Consider the following 17,802-nt stretch of genomic DNA (forward strand, 5'->3'; position numbering starts at 1 on the left):
AGCAAGCAGCAACGTTAAGTTAGAGGAAAACGACAATGTCCCTATGGGCCACGTGACATTCTGTGTGACTTATAAAGCCCTACCTGATACGGACCCGGAGTACCTAAAACAAGCACGTACATGGTATGAACCCAGCAGGAATCTATGGTCAAGAGAAGCTAAGAAAGTCATAGCTTCCAGATTCAAAAAAGTGAGATAGGGTGGAAACAGTTTAATTACCAGAGCAACCAAACTCCGGAATTTTCTTGACTATCCAACATCAGGGCTGCCCCTCTCTACTTTCCTTCATACAACTCCTAAAAACATGGTTGTTCAATTATTAAAAGCAGAATGGCTTTCTCAGATGTGCACAAGCTGTTGCTAGCACCAAGACACCCCAGGGTAGAAGTTCGCTTTACAAATGTTTTTAACATAACTTTTTCCAAATGTCCCAGTTGAGCTATGTTTAGATCCAACATTACACACTCAGTTTAGATCTTTGGCAGGAGCCATGCAGACAGTGCCAGACTATATTCTCTCGTATTAGGTTGGAGATAGAAGAGGGCACACTCTCTTCTGCTTTGTTGGGCATCGGAAGTCTCAGTTGACCCAATCCATAGTGTGTAAAGTACTATACTGAAGTGAATATTGCCTGGGTGTGATTAATTGAGTTTCTGTTAAATGCCAATGGTTACATAATTCTTTACGAGCCACAATGATAGTAGCTTCGTTTTGCCTCTTAATGTTTAAGTTGATTGCCATGACCTCCTGTCAACACAGCATATATCTAACACATTGGGTATTTAGGTCAGCCATTTTCAGTCATCGGCTTGCTTGGGCAAGCCCCATGCAGTCATTGACTTATTTAGTTGTCAGGAACAGTGGCCTGTGGTCCCAGGACCCCCTGGGGTTCCCCAAGGCCGACCGGGGGTCTGCAACTGTTTTCCAAATTAAATGATATTAAAATTAATAATTTTAAATGAATAAAGTATATAAAATAAAGAAGCAAACATGTAAACGTTTTCTATATCTTTACGTGAACTAAATAACATATTTCAATAGTTGGGCATTTCTTCGCATACACTCTGTTCTATATTTTCGAGTATTGGTTTGAGGTTCAAATTATAGAAAGTGCAGGGGATCCACAGCTTCCAATAATGTCTCAGTCGGGGTCTACGCATCCAGTACTGTTTCAGTGATTACCCACAGAAGTCAGATGTTTAAGAACCGCTCATCTAGAATGTTCTGGAGCAGCCCCACTGTATTTCGGTTTTGTTTACATCTCACTGTAGAAGTCTGCATGTGCACCCATATGCGTACCATAATAATCAGTCTAGGGGGGGGGTGCCGCTACTGCTCGAACAGCCAGGTCTTCAGCTTCTTCCTGAAGGAGAGGTGGTCTTGGGTCAGGCGCAGGTCGGTCGGGAGGGAGTTCCAGGTCTTGGCGGCCAGGTAGGAGAAGGACCTTCCTCCCGTAGTCGCTCTTTGGATGCGGGGGACGGCGGCGAGGGCGTGGTTGGCTGATCGGAGGTGGCGTTTGGGAGCGTAGAAGTTGATTCGGCTGTTGAGGTAGCTCGGGCCCTGGTCGTGTAGGGCTTTGTGTGCGTGGGTGAGGAGGCGGAAGGTGATTCTTTTGTTGACGGGGAGCCAGTGAAGGTCTCTCAGATGTCCGGTGATGTGGCTGGTTCGTGGGATGTCGAGGATGAGTCTGGCTGAGGCGTTCTGGATCCGCTGGAGTCTCTTCTGGAGCTTGGCGGTGGTACCGGCGTAGAGGGCGTTGCCGTAGTCCAGTCGGCTGGTGACGAGGGCCTGGGTGACGGTCTTCCTGGTCTCGGAGGGGATCCACAAGAAGATCTTCCGTAGCATGCGTAGGATGTTGAAGCACGCCGAGGAGACGTTGTTGACTTGCCTGGTCATGGAGAGGGAGGAGTCCAGGATGAAGCCCAGGTTGCGTGCATGGTCTGTCGGTTTGGGTGCGGTGCCCAGGGCGGGAGGCCACCAGGAGTCGTCCCAGGCGGAGGGTGAAGAGCCCAGGATGAGGACCTCCGTCTTGTCAGAGTTCAGTTTCAGGCGGCTGGTCGTCATCCACTCGGCTACCTCTTTCATCCCTTCGTGCAGGTTGGCTCTGGTGGAGGCGGGGTCGTTGGTCAGGGAGAGGATCAGCTGGGTGTCGTCGGCGTAGGAGATTATGCTGAGGTTGTGTTTGCGTACGATGGCCGCGAGGGGGCTCATGTAGACGTTGAAGAGGGTGGGGCTCAGAGATGACCCTTGAGGGACGCCGCAGATGACTTCGGAGGCCTCTGACTTGTACGGTGGTAGGCGGACTCTCGGTGTTCTTCCGTCGAGGAAGGAGATGATCCATTCCAGCGCCTTGTCCTGGATTCCGACGTTGCTGAGGCGCTGTACTAGGGTGCGGTGGCAGACAGTGTCGAATGCCGCGGAGAGGTCTAGGAGGATGAGGGCCGCTGTTTCTCCATTGTCCATCAGGGCTTGGATGTCATCGGTGGCGGCGATGAGGGCGGTCTCGGTGCTGTGATTGGGTCGGAAGCCGGACTGTGAGGGGTCGAGGGATCCGTTCGTCTCGAGGAAGGCGGCCATCTGCTTGTTGACGGTCTTCTCGATGACTTTGGCTGGAAACGGGAGGAGCGAGATGGGGGCGGTAGTTCTTGAGTTCGGTGGGGTCCGCTGTTGGTTTCTTGAGGAGAGCGCTGAGTTCGGCGTGTTTCCAGCTCTCAGGGAAGGTGGCGGTGTCGAAGGAGGTGTTGATGATGTCCCGCAGGTGGGGTGCGATGACCGCATCGGCCTTGTTGAAGACGTGGTGAGGGCAGGGGTCGGTCGGTGATCCGGAGTGGATGGAGTTCATTGTGCGGATGGTGTCTTCGGTGCTGATCGGGGTCCAGGCGTGGAGGGTGGTGGTGGGGGGTGGTTGTTCGGTCATGGTGTGCGTTGGTTGGTTGTTGAAGCTGTTATAGGCCTGGGCTGCTTTCAGTGCAGCATGAATACCACGGAGCCTCCAGCCTCGTTTCACCTTACCCTCGTCCTGGAGCAGTGTCACTGGAACTGATGAGCACAGAGACATGCCCCATCCGGTCCCCTTAGAAGAGGATCAACAGAGAGTAATAATCAGGTTTTTATTTTGCAACTTGTCATCATCACCTGTGATGGCTGTTTGCAACTGGAACATATCAAGCCTCATTTTCTTTTAGAACTGTCATTCAACTGTTAACACATTAGAAGAGGCTTAACAAGGAAGTAGAGTGTGACATCTCCGTTAATGTATGAAGCAAGGAAAGAGAGGTTGCCCAGTTTAGAAAGATGTGTGGACTACAAGCCTGTCTGTTCTGCAAGTGTTGCGCTCAGTGGCAGATTATGCACTAGACTCCCAATTCAGGATGCGCTCACTGATTCACTCTCTGTTATGTCATCAAACTTACAAGGGACACAGGGTACTACAGTAGATTCAGAGAGAATGATGCATATAAACTTTGCAGCACATATAGTAAAGCGTGTATGGCACCCAGTTTGCAAAGCAGCAGATACAAGGTATGAGGATGATTCAGCACCACAGGCAGAGTGAGTGAGGTACACTGTAATACATAACCGCAGGTTTGAGTGGGGCAGAGGTACATAATCAGTTGAAGAAGGCCAAGCATAAATCAGCCCACAGCAGTACGGTCATATTAAATTTATTAAAAATTAATTATAAGTATTCACATATAATCTCACATTTACATGCCGTGGAGGAATGGACTTGAACTAGGACAAATTTGACAACCCGCATCATCAAATGTCTCTCTGCGGTAGTTTCAGGATGTAGCTATGTTAAGAGAGAATGCTGAATACTGTGCTTTACAATCACTCATTTCCTAGGTACTCATTTTATTTGGATTCTGACACACACTTCTCAAATATGCGTGCCTTAGAAGTATGCAGTTGTTTCCTTAATAGAATGCCAGATAAGCTGCAAAAAACACCACGTGTCGAAAGAATCAGAGTTGTATAATAAGAGTAAGTGGTGGTGTAACTTGCTCCCAAATCTCCATTGCCTAAATCTTTGTAAAACCCAGTTCATTGAGATGATCACAGTGATAAATTCACTGTTGTGTATATATACAGTAATTTAGACAGTGCGTTACACTTACTATATGTTTGAATAGAGTGTAAATATTCATTTTAGTAATGAGTGAATAATGCATTGCTTTCAGGGTTGTACGATGGTACAACGCAGGTAATTACTTCTCATGCCTTTGCCACGCATTTTTTAGCGCGCATGTTTTTACCGGGAAATATGCATTTACAACGCATGCCAATACCACGCATTGTTTTTAGATTAAAAAATAATGTATTTGTGGGGGGAGACCTCCCCAACTTACCTTGAATTCGTGGTATTGGAATGTGTTGTAAAAATATGTGTGCTAAAAATGCGTGGTAAAGGCACAACGAGGTAAAACCCTCGTTTTAAAGGCCAGAAATGAAAGCACATGCCAGTAATCAACACTGCTCCCAGTATAACCACTGATATGCCAGTAGTCTGTTTAGACCTCAGTATGTAGTATTATCACAACCCCACACTGGAAGTGTAAGTCCGTCCCACTGCTCTCAAAACTTGGCATGTGCTCATGCAGAGACAGGTCGGCAATGATGCGGCTTCCACTCTTTTAGACGAAATATAGTCGGAAAACTTGCATTGATAAATCCGAAAATGTCTGGCTTATATGTGAAAATACACCTCAGACCTATTGGTTTTGTCGATGCTTGTTGGGGTAGCATTCAGTAGTACTGCAGTGTGTGCCTTTGCTTTTCCAAGTTCTTCAGTTTGCATATGTTACTATTACCCCATATGATATTACTGATTTTCATATGAAAGCCTCTGAAGGCCGGATTCAAACTTGCAATCAGTATCTCACATTGGATGTCAGTAGAAAGCTCTTAACGCTTGCTGGCTAGATGAAATAGATTCGTGTCTCATAGGGATGCCTTGCATAGCCGTTGCTCTTTTTTGATTGTACTACCAAGAGTTTACTTGGCCGGAAGGCTTGATGATTTTTAACTATCTTGCAATGTCATTATCATTACTTTCTCCTTTCTGAATTATTACTCCGAAATTAAAATGATCTCAGAATTGAAAACCTCTAAATATTTTTCCATTCATTAATTGCAGTAATCATCACATAAAAGATTTTTAGAACAATTGTGTGTTTTGTCGTAACATGTACCAACTTGAGTCATTATTTTCTTTTCAGGAGGAGAGATTAAAGAAAGAACTAAGAGCTAAGCTTGGAGTGGCTAAATTTCTTCAAGATACAATTGAGGAAATGGCTTTAAGAAATAAAGCTGCCAAGGGAGATGCTGCAAAAGAATTTTCTACTTTTTTCCAAAAGGTATTTAACTTATTCTATACAAAAATTTTGTTTTTGATTGTATGTAGTATTCTTATCTTAGTCTAGTGTTATTGAACTTAGTAGAGTGCCTGCAACATGGGTGAAAGACATTTACTGCTCGATTATACCCTCTAGAACATTCTTAAGTGATGTAAGAGCATGCTTTTGTTAAGAATAAATCATTCATCCACAATGGGGTAACCCTCTGTCCCTCAGAACCTAGGTATAGATCAGTATACAAGAACACAGTTTTGATAGAAATGCATACATTTCATATAATCACTTTTGTCATTACCACTAGAGGAAGTGTATCTCTCTCTAAATTTCTTTACATAAATGAATGAATAAGAGCACACACAGGTCTCACTTTGCTTTGGTGTATTCAATACAGTTATATCAAATAAATGACTCTGAACACACGCGGGTATCAGACATTTTACCTTCCCTCGGTGTATTCAATACAACTGTATCAAGATTGCATTAAACAAACAAAAGGATGCTTCTAATTTAATGTGAAAAACATGCTCATGCAGTGCAATTGATGAAATCAAGTGATTCTATGAGTATCAGTAAGTAATTTCTCAAATTTGCTGTAAAAGAATAGATTTGAAACATTTCCCGTCTATAACAAACAATTTCACAAGTCCTGACTGTACCAGGTTTATCTCTCCTGCTGATCGCCAGACGTAAGATCAGTACAGGCTTGATATGTATATCATCGGCATTACTTAATCAACGTGATTAGTAAAAACTCATTGCGGGTCTTAGAGACTAAAATAAAATGCAGCCTTTGTAATAAAATACAATCTTGGATTAGACTGCATGTGTAAATATGCTGTGTGTTTAGTCTAACAAGTCATGCTATATTGTTAATGACAAACCTGGAGTCAAACAGAAATCTCCTGATAATCTCATGGGTCTCATACACACCTTTACAGTGCTCGTTTTAAGGTAGTCCTCTGTGTCAAGTGACTCCCATGTACAAAACCAAACATCCGTCGGTGACTGTGTTCATTAATGTAAATTAATAAGTTATAACAGCATTTAATCGACCCACCTCCCATTCGGGGAACTTCTAAGTCGGTCAAAATGCGTATTGGTATGAGCCTTCTGGTACACTGCAGAGCGGGCGTCGTGTTAGTCTCAAATTTCACTTTACAGTGTAGAATATATCTTAAAATATATTAAATGTCTGCCCAAACCCATCTATAAAGATTGTGGGCCAGCTCACTAATAAGTGTAGTAACACCAACTCTCATCTCTTACTGAATAAGAGCAACCTATGCATCTAGAACTCCACCAGTGATTCTCTGCCCGCTCAGCTATAGAAGTGAGGCATTGTTACCCTTCTCACTTCCTCCATCATTGAAGACATGCCTTTACCCTATTCACCGACTGAAACATGCAGCATGTATCTTAGGTCCAGATGTACAAGCAATTTCTGATGGATACATCTGCCAGTGGATTCCTCACCTTGTGAATATCCCCTGCACCAGCAGCATTCAGAAACTTTTTTCGCTCTCCACAAGGACGAGGACGACTTCACAGAGGCACAGCTTCGCTCAGACCTCTCTGACGTCACCGGAGCCATAAGAGCGCCTCGTCAGCATGATGATGTCAGTTCCCTTTTTTCCGCGCCATCGACGCTAACGGTTTTTTAAGACTCTCCGTGGTTGCTTCTTTGTGTTTTCTAGCTTGTATCCTGTTCTCTTTTGTTTCTCTTTTCAGAAGATGTCGTTGAGAAAATCAGGATTCAAGCAATGCAGGGAGTGCGGTGGACACATGTCCATAACAGAGCCTCACGACGATTGCGTATGGTGTTTGTCATCGGACCATGACGTTGAGGATTGCGCTTCCTGCAGGAAAATGAACCTGAAGGCTCTGAAAGAAAGGGAAGCCAAGCTGTTCATGGCAAAGATGCATAAATGAAAGAGGGGCCGGAGGAGATCCAGGTCGAGATCCAGGTCGAGGTCGGGCTCTAAGTCGACCCAAGAAGCATAAGAAGAAGAAGAGGCACGACTCTCGACGCCGTTCGGCTAAGGAAGAAGCTCAGACATCGTCCTCGAAAGTCCAACATCGTGAGGACTATGTATCTCCTTCTCCTTCTCCAGAGAGAGCGACTTCACCTGTGGCTTCACAGGCACAGTCGCCGGCGCCGATTCCTTCTCCATCTCTGGTACATTCTCCGGCTCCGGTAGAAGAGGTACCAGTACCTGAAGGGCCTTCGACTCCAATGGATCCACCTTCGTCGCCGGCAGACCCGAGTCCGGTGATGCCTTTGCCTGAGCGTATTCCAGGCGAGAACCCTCCTTTTCTGGCTCCGGTGACGTCAGCGAGTTCGCGAACGAAGCCGTTCCTCTGTTACGTCGTCCTCGTCGGCGTGGAGAGCTGCAAAGGTTTCCGAATGCTGCTGGCGCAGGGGATATTCACAAGGTGAGGAATCCACAGGCAGATACTGTATCCACAAGAAAAAAGCGTTACCGAAGGTAAGTAACTTGTTCTTTAGCTGTCTCAAACGGGGAATCAGGCCATTTGCGACCGCTAAATAGGTCTGTGGCTTGTACAATCCTTGTATAATCTATACCGACTTGCAAAATGAGGTTTGTGGCTCGCTATTAGGAAGGGGCGTGCCAAGGGCTACACTTCTAAAAGAGAGTCGCACTGGTATGTAGGATTGTGTTGCAACCGTAAATGCGGTCGCAAAACAATCAGTTATCACCTACTTCAAGTAGGTGGTAAGCAAGTCACAAAATAATATTGTTGCGGTCTGATTTGTGTGTGGTGTCTGATTTATCACGTGTCATGAGAACAGTATTCCGTGGACAGTGCCAGGTTCTTTTATGTGCCTTGTTTCAACAGACCTCTGGACTAACCTTGTTCTTGTAACCTCTGGAGTGAAAGATCTGATTCCTTAAAGAAGTCTACCCTAGAGGAACAATTTCTTCTGATTCTGAGGAATGAGACGTACAGGAGATTGTCCCTTAGGTTTCTAGGGTGATGATTTGTGTATCTCAACAGTGTGTTGCATTCACTTGGCTTTCTAAATAATGTTGTATAGAGTTTCCCATCCTATACTTTGATACTAAGATCCCGAAAGTTGATCTCTCTATTGTAGGTTATAGTGAACTTGCTATCCAAGGACCTTTAATTTAATTACAAGAAAACATTGGTTAGTTCTTGTTCATCCCCTGTCCAGATGATCAGCACATCTTCTATATACATCTTCCATAATGTGATGTTATCTAGGTTAGCATTATTAGTAGCATATGTGTGAGTGCACTCGTACTGGTCCACTAAGAGTTTGACTAGGTCTGGAGCAAATTCAGCTGCCATTGCAATCCCCTTTGTCTGAAAATAATAATCATGTTGAAAAACAAAGTTCTTAGTCATTGCTATTCCCAACAGATCCACTATAAAGTTTTTGGGGAGCTGCACTTTGCAGCACTATGGCCCCACCCTTCTCTGCATAATTGATAACATCTGTGTTATTCTTCAGTGATTCTAGACCCATTTGTTCCTCCTTGCTGATGTTGACTTAATGAACTCCTTTTGGTTAAGAAGCTTCATAACATTTCAGAGTTCAACTTGTTCAAAAGCTAGTACCTTGTGTGACATCAATATGCGCAGGCGGTGTAAATGTAGAGGGGGTTTTTAATCATGGTGTTCCCATCCTAGTGGGAATGGTTGTTGCTCCATTTTAATATTGCAACTACTAGGAACTGTGGTTGGAACAAATGAAAGTCCTTTTGACAATTTTTTTTCTCTCTCTTCCATTATCTGTAAAGCAGTCTCCTGGTTAGAATTTCCCCATGGCACTCTTGTGGAAAGAACCAAACTATTCTCCAGCACCTGTTCCTTCCTCAGATAGCACATATAGATATGTGCATGTCACCCTAGACTGAGAGTCTAACCTTTTTTGGGAGGTGAGGAGGGGGACATTTTAGCCCTCCAGATGCCTAGCCTTTGGTCTCCTAAGATCGTGTCAGCATTTACTAATTCATATAGTTGATAACTATTGTATTGTTTCTCTTTCATTATCTGTATCAATTTGAGTATGATCATGTTTGCAGTAATGAATTGATTTCATGTTTTAGCAAACCTACAAGACCTCTTTAACTACTTGCCTATCCCTAACCGGCCCTTCTCCAGCAGTGACCAACAATCAGGCTTCAGACCTCTGTGAGGAACAGAAATAGCACTCCCCGTCACCTAAAATGACGGCAAGCTGCCCATTCAGAAAGAGAAGATGATGGATTCTCAGTGAGCAGAGCTTGAATGGACCTTGGTATTCAGTTTCCTCATTACTGGATCCACTTCTTCCATCACAACTGCAGCAACAGTTGCTTCAGGTGTTTCCGTTGAACACTCAACTCAAAAGGCGATATGTAGCGTGCCTCAGGGACCACCTTCACACCCTTTTTGTTTAACATTATAGGCTTCCGAAAGCTATTAACTAGAGATACTCCAGCTTAGTTTCCAAATATACGATGACATAAACCCACATTCATATTCATCTAAACAAATGAACTTGGAAACTAGATAAACCTCACAAAATCCCTTAACTACACATTCCATTTTATGACGGAACGTTTTCTCTGCTTGAATGGAGGAAAAGGCAAAGATAGTGGTGCTGTGAGATACTTTTGAAACATGCCCACAAACCTCGGCTCTCTGCTGGACATTTTGCAAAAAGAAAGAAACTGATTTCTGTACTGACTTATAGTGAGAATTCCTGATCTGTATTGAAAATGATGCAAAGGTACTAACCTGCAAAGTTCCATGCTCCAGAAAATACTCCCATTATTGAGTATTGAAAAACAGCCACCAAGGTACCTGATTGCTTAGTAATGGGACGTCTGGATCATTGTATCATCTTCTATACAGATCTCCTAAAGAAATTCACTGACGGATTACAAAGGTTGCCCCAGTATTGGAACTTTCATAGATTCCCATGCTTTTGTATCATTCCCTGTCGTCGGAATGGGAGCCTCAGTAACAAAAATACCATAGCAGTAGGTACAAAAGAGAAAGAAAAAGGCCTAGGCCTCATTCCCTTTTGTAGCATATCACCCTCTTTTCGTAAAAGAGACCAAACTTAGGCGTCAGCCAATCATAAGTGCCTCACCCCATAGAACCCTCCTGAAGGAGCCTCAGAGCCTCAGATTTTCTACCGCACGTTGTGCTTAGTGAGTCTCCTTTAAGCTCTGCTCATTTCTTCTCTATTCAAAGGATTTTCTTCAAATTTTCTTCAGAATTTCTCTTCAGGATTGTTTAAGGATGGCTGACAAGGAAAAGAAGGCCCTTTTCAAGCCCTGCTCCACCTGTGGCAAGAAAAGGTTGTTAGTGTAAGATAGGCATAAGGAATGTATCTATTGCCTTTATCCGGATCATAAAGCAGAGGACTGTAAAATCTGCCGCACTTTCTTTACCAAGACCCTCCGGGATCGTGCTGGTAGACTTTTGACCTGGCTTCAGAAACAGAAGTAGAGGAAACATGGAGTTTCCAGTGACAGTAAGGAGTCATCATCAGCTGTGTCATCTAGAAGGTCAGTCAAAAGGGGTAGGGTTCCCCTTCTCCTTTTGTGGAACATACCTCTAAGGCCTCAAAAAAGACCCCCAGAGAGTCTGAGAGCCTGGGTCCAAGCGAATCTCCTCACCACGGTGAAAAGGAGAGGGTAGGATCATCTACGCCTTGCAAGGGTGCACAGACTGACCCAGCCTTCAAGAAATCCTCTTCCCAATCTTCTGAGAGGAGTTCCAAGTCCTCGACGACGAAGGCGTGGACGGCGGAGTTTCTGTCGACTAAGACATTGAAGACGAAATTGAAATTGGTTCTGTCGACGAGCTCGTCGACGGGGGATACGTCGACGAAGGGATCGTCGTCGAAAAAGGAAGCGTCGACGGCAGGTTCGTCAGCGTCGACGGGAGGTTTGCCGACGATGGCGTCGTCGACGAGAACCACAGCATCGACGACGAAAGTGACAGCGTGGACGAGAGCATCGACGACGACAACTTTAACGACGACGGCTGGAGCGTCGACAATTTCATCATCGACAACACCAATCTCGTCGACGAGTGTGCAACCATCGTCGACGGAACCGTCGACGATATTGTCATCTGAAAAACGGATTACAATTTCAGTCACAAGAATAACACCAGAGATGACATCTCCTAGGAGAGTGACCCCCTTGCCACCAGCTTTGCTCTTTGAGGAAGGGGAGTCAGATGAGGATGACCAGGTCTCATATGGCTATGCCAACAGTCCCTCTCAACTTCTGGTCAAATGTCAAGAGACGGACTCTGAAGGGGGATATGACCAGGAGGATGGCGAACATCATCAGGCGGCCCAGTCACAACATTATTCTGGGCAGGATATGGTTACAGTACCATCCTCATTCCTACTGGACATGCATAAGAATCTGCAGGAATACAAATCTAAGGCTACTAGGCCAGTTCTGGTTCCTGCAGCGCCTGCAACGCCGGTCTTGGCTTCTGCCTCAACGGCTACTCCTGAATTACCTGCTCAGGCGTCCCCTCAGCCTCAAGCATCCTTTCCGCAAGAACCTTCCAGGCCGGCAGACGCCCATGATGATTCCTCGGACGAGGATCAAAATTCGGATCATACGACTGAATGGGATGAATACATCATTCCGGACCCTTCATCTCCAGTTCCGGATCCAGTAGATTCCCCGCCAGCGGACGTAGGAGGTTTCAATTCGCTGATGGAGAGAGCAGCTGGCAGGTTCAAATTGGCTATGACTGCGGTGGCCACGGATTGTTTCTTGTACGACTTCAAGGAACCCTATCGGAAAACGACAAGCTCCATACCTATAGTAGTTCATCTGTGGAAAGAAGGCCTTAAGGCTATGAAGAACCCAGCGACGGTGGTCCCTGTGCTACCGCGTCTGGATAAGAAATATAGAGCACCTGAAGAACCCAGCGACGGTGGTCCCTGTGCTACCGCGTCTGGATAAGAAATATAGAGCACCTGATGATAGGCCAGCGGCCTTAACGGGCCATCCCAAACCAGACTCACTTTTTTCGCAAGCAGCGCAGAGGAAATCCCGCAACCTCTCTGCTCCCTTAACAACTCCTCTGGACAAGAAAGGGCGGAGATTGGATAATGCTGGGAAACGATTCTCGTCGATGGCGAGTCTTCTGGTGCGAGCTGCCAATGCCCTGGCGATATTGGGCAGATACGACCGCCAACTTTGGTGTGATATTGCTCCGTTCCTGGACCAGCTACCTTCCGAATCAACATCAGAGGCAAAAAAGATCTTGCAGGAGGGAGAGGCGACGTCAATGGAGATCATTGACTTTGCCATGGACATTGCAATGATAGCGTTTCGTTCCCTGACCGGGGCTGCAGTCCTCCATCGCCAGGGGTGGCTGAAGGCTACCTGATTTCGACCGGAGATTAAAAACAAAGTCCTGGATCTTCCCTTTGATGGGGAAGCACTATTTGGGAAGCTAATAGATGACACTCTTCAGGAGATCAAAAAAGACACGGAAACCGCCAGATCCTTGGGTACCCTTCAGTACCGCAAGTCTCCTTTCAAGGGTTCCAGAGCCTGTGGTAATACCTATAACTACAGGGGATCCTATCAACAGCAGCGTTATTCATCCAATGGCTCAGGTTCCCAGCAGTACAGCCAGCCTTATCAACAGAGACAAGGCCAATCTTCTAACTACTGCAGGCCTTACAATAAGGAGAAACAGGCTAGCCGGGGACGGGATGCGTCCAAGCACCAATAGCGGCCTCCTGGCTCTTCTTACTGGTCCCTCCTCCAAGAAGTCATCAGTTGGAGGCAGGGTAACCAAATACCTTCAGAATTGGTCCAAAATAACATCGGACCGTTGGGTGCTTAACATCATTCGGAAAGGGCATACCTTGGAATTTACGCAAGTCCCTCCACCCAAGCCCCCGGCAGCCATTCCATCGAAACACCTGCGGCTCGAAGTCCAACAGATGCTCCAAGAGGGAGCGATAGAGCCGGTCCCCTCCAATCAAAAGGGACAAGGATTCTATTCCAGGTTCTTCCTGGTAAGGAAGACGCTGGAGAAATGGCGCCCCATTTTAGATCTCAGGAGCTCAACACCTATCTCATCTCCTTGTCCTTCCGGATGGTCTCTCTTCAAGACATCTTGAGACTCATCAGTCCGGGGGATTTCATGGTCACGCTCGATATCGAGGACGCGTACTTCCATGTCCCGATTCACCCAGCACACAGAAGGTTTCTACGAATCACAGTAGCCAAGAGTCACTTTCAATTCAGGGTTTTACCATTTGAACTCCGCTCAGCCCCGAGGATTTTTACAAAGGTGCTGGCGCCAGTAGCAGCATTTTTGCGAAGAAACCATTTTCAAGTCTTCCCCTACCCGGACGACTGGTTGCTGAAGGCCCCGTCCAGGGAAGTAGTGCTGGACGCTGTTCAGGCTTGTACAAATTTGTTTCAGAATCTGGGACTCACTCTAAACAAAGAAAAGTCATCCCTAGTCCTGTCCAGACAGGCTCGTTTCCTGGGAGCCATCCTGGATTCAAAGCTCTCGAAAGCCTTCCCTACTCTGGAAAGGAGGGTTAAACTACAGACCAAGGCACGGAACCTACGAGAAAGAAGGTGTCTTTCAGTACGCCGCTACAAATCTCTGCTGGGAGTAATTTCATTGTGTATCCCTCTGATTCCTCACTGCAGACTGAGGAGGAGTCCTCTGCAGGAACAACTAGACATCCAATGGAAACAGGTTCACGGATCATTCGAGGACAAGGTGACATCACTCCGATGATGAAGGAAGCGGCCTTATAGTGAACAGATCAGAACAACTAGTCCCAAGGTCTATCCTTCGTAAACGATCCGTCTCCTCAAGTAATAACAACGGACGCATCATTGGAGGGTTGGGGAGCAGTGATGCAAGACCTAAATGTCAGCGGCCATTGGTCTCCTCACGGTCAACGGCTCCACATCAATCTTTTGGAGCTAAGAGCAATAAGACTGGCTCTGCAAGCCTTTCTTCCCCGCTTAGGAGGTTCAGAATTGCTCATCAGGACGTACAACACCACGGCTATGCACTACGTGAACAAAGGAGGAGGAACCAGGTCACATCCGTTGCCGCAGAAAGCTAAAAAGATCTGGGAATGGGCGATACTTCACGGAATATTGCTAAAGGCCGAACACTTGCCAGGAGTTCTAAATGAGAATGCCGGCAGGCTGAGCAGGTCATCCTCAGTCAGCCACGAGTGGGAGTTGAACCAGAGTGTTCTGGAAGAGCCCTCCAGCCAGTGGGGCAGACCGGAGGTGGATCTCTTTGCCACACCGACCAACAAGAATTGCCGGTCTTATGCAAGCAGATTTCACCACCAAGGGTCATTGGGGGATGCGCTTTCGATAGCCTCGTCAAGGACATTTGTCTACGCCTTTCCCCCCATCCCTCTGATCCCGTGGCTCATCAGGAAACTCAGAATGGAACCATGCAGGATGATCTTGATAGCCCCTGCTTGGCAGAGACAGTTCTGGTACACGGAACTCCATCTGTTGTCGCTAGCTCCTCCTCTTCCCTTGAGGACTATTCCAGATCTCCTCACAATGTCCGAAGGACTGGTTTGGCACCCAGATCCACAGTCATTACACCTGACAGCATGGCTCCTGAGCAGCGACAGTTTATGAATCTCCCCATCTCGAGCGAGAATAAGGAGGTCCTCTCCCAGGCGAGGGCTCCTTCAAAGAACAGGGCCTACCGGTTTAAATGGCAAATGGTTTGTATCTGGTGTAGGAGAGAAAAAATTGACCCCTTTGCTTCAAAGCCTCTTCAGATTCTGCCTTATCTGCTATTTCTGGCTGAGTCGGGACTAGACTGTAAAGGGGGACCGGATGCACACCTCATATGCCTAATTCTTCGAACTCATCTCCATTGTGTTAGAAGAGTGCGTGCTGATTGAATGAAGTGCCATGCCCTGTCGGCACTGGGAATATATACATCACTGTAGTGGGGCGAGACGTAGCCCCACTACAGTGATGAGTCGGGACTAGCCCATTTGTCAATTAAAGTTCATTTGGCGGCAATTTCGAGGTACAGAAGGTCTGGGTCTGGACCTTTGTTGTGGTCTTCCAGGATTGGCAAACAATTCCTAAAGGGCTTGTTCAGAGTCTATCCACCAGTGAGGTCTCTGCCTCCTACTTGGCATTCAAATCTAGTCCTCTTTTAGCTCATGAAAAGCCCATTTGAACCAATTAATTGTTCTGAGATAAAGTTCCTTTCATGGAAATTGGCTCTACTTCTCACTCTCACATCGGCTAGACGGATTGGAGAGTTGCAGGCCCATACTATCCAGGAACCTTTCTTACAATTTAAAAGAAACTGTATTCTTAAGAACTAATCCTAGGTTCATACCTAAGGTACCCTCGGACTTCCACTTGAATGAGCTGGTTATTATGAAAGCGTTCTTTCCTCAACCGGCTACACCAGCGGAAAAGACGCTACATTCTTTGGATGTACAGCAGTGTTTAAAATTCTACTTTGAACGTACTAAGGGATTTCGGAAATCCTCTCAATTGTTTGTTGCTTTTGGTGGTCCAAGGAAAGGTCTCCCGCTGTCCAAGCAGGGGGTAGCAAGATGGATCACAAGTGCCATTCTGCATTGCCATACTGCGGCAGGGAAACCTCAGACTGGCAGGATTCGTGCACATTCCACAACATCAGAGGCATCTTCAATGGCCCTCTTTGCAGGGGTACAGATTAAAGACATTTGCAGAGCTGCTACCTGGAGCAGCGTCCACACCTTTACCAAGCATTACTGCTTGGAGTCCTTACAGTGAGATAATGCGGCAGTGGGCAGGCTTCCAATAATTGATGAGCTTTCCTTTCTATCCCACCTTCTGTTGTTTGCACATTTTGTATCTTTATGTCATGTTGGCTATTGCAATGTATTTATTACACAAAATGAGTTTTTCTATTGCTAACTGCTTGCTACTCTGATACAAAAGCATGGGAATCTATAAAAGTTCCAATACTGGGCAAGAAAACAAGTTATTTACCTGTAACTTTGGTTCCCCAGTATTGGTAACTTTCATAGATTCCCATGCGCCCACCCACATCCCCGAGGAAAGTTCAGCCTACAACAGATATGGTGACTGATACACAACGGCTACGAAAATCTGAGGCTCTGAGGTTCCTTCAGGAGGGTTCTATGGGGTGAGGCACTTCTGATTGGCTGATGCCTAAGTTTGGTCTCTTTTACAAAAAGAGGGTGATATGCTACAAAAGGGAATGAGGCCTAGCCTTTTTCTTTCTCTTTTGTACCTACTGCTATGGTTTTTGTGTTACCTGAAACCATGCTAACCCCTCACCTCCCACCCAAAAGCCACAAAGCCACACTGGGAGTAGAGGATAGCATTAAAGATGTTCCATACCATTCATAAGGCCACCAATGCAAAATCTGTCTGCCCACCATATACCTTCCAGGAACCTATGATCTGCCAATATGTACCTTATCCAGTATCTCACCTTCGGATGACAGAAACATCGAAGTTTCGGGCTCCAAACTCTGAGACTCTTTGATAAGAGCAGAATGTAATCCCCTCTGTTCCAGAAACTCTTAAAAATGTAACAAAACAGCATTGACTAAAGACTTGGCATCAATTTGAGGTAGCGTTTGACACTAGACCTAAAGACTTGCGAAGCAGGTAGGGAATACCTGATAATAAGAATATTTGATAACAGCCATGCCCTTCATTTAGTTTGACTCAATCTACCAAAAATCTTTGTGTATTGTTGTCAGTCAGTCAGTCAGTCAAAAAACTTTATTCGGTTAATTAAAACCATAAAAGCAGTGCATGATACATAGAAACAGATTTAAAAAAATACAATTAAACAGATGAAGAGAATTGATTGCTACTCCTTCTAAGTACATAATAAACACATTCATTAAAAGGGGTTGATAGATAAGGGGAACACCTATGTCAGCATGTTGGAAACATTCTCGCCAAAGTTTATACAGGAAGTCAGATTTGATGATTAAGTGGTGCGGCAGCTCTTAATTTATTCTGTCTGGCGGCTGCTACTAAAAAACAAGCTACACCATATGCAACCGGCACCGAGTTCAACATCTGGAGATATAATGGTGCTGGCCGTACCTGGACGAAATTCAAAGGTTTCAAGATGGGAACAAGAAATTTTTTCCGCGGGGCCATATAATGCTCACAGAACATGACCAGGTGCAGAGTGTCCTGTGTTGAAAAACAGTCACATGTACAGGGGGGAAGGTTTTCTGGAGTACCCCATTCTGTGTACGAGCCAAGGATACGGTGGATCAAATTAAATCTGAACCTTGTGAGCAGAAAGCGATGGTAAGGCTTTGTGACATATTTTAAATAGGGTTCCATAGCTGAAGTTGTGGAAAGTTGGAAGAGTGATCTCACCGTAGGTTTACTGAGTTCAACCGATTCTC

At 45.8% G+C, this 17,802-nt stretch overlaps 1 protein-coding gene across 1 annotated transcript in view; it reads left to right on the plus strand.

Moving 5' to 3' along the window:
* LETM1 (leucine zipper and EF-hand containing transmembrane protein 1) overlaps positions 1 to 17,802 on the plus strand; it is a 733,094-nt gene that overhangs the window by 265,829 nt on the left and 449,463 nt on the right. The window contains exon 5 of the mRNA XM_086964211.1: positions 5,223 to 5,360. Within this exon, the coding sequence (XP_086820337.1) occupies positions 5,223 to 5,360 (138 nt within the window). The remainder of the gene's footprint in view (positions 1 to 5,222; positions 5,361 to 17,802) is intronic.

The sequence above is a fragment of the Lissotriton vulgaris genome, chromosome 3_2, assembly GCF_964263255.1.
Source record: "Lissotriton vulgaris chromosome 3_2, aLisVul1.2, whole genome shotgun sequence".
Taxonomy (NCBI): domain Eukaryota; kingdom Metazoa; phylum Chordata; class Amphibia; order Caudata; family Salamandridae; genus Lissotriton; species Lissotriton vulgaris.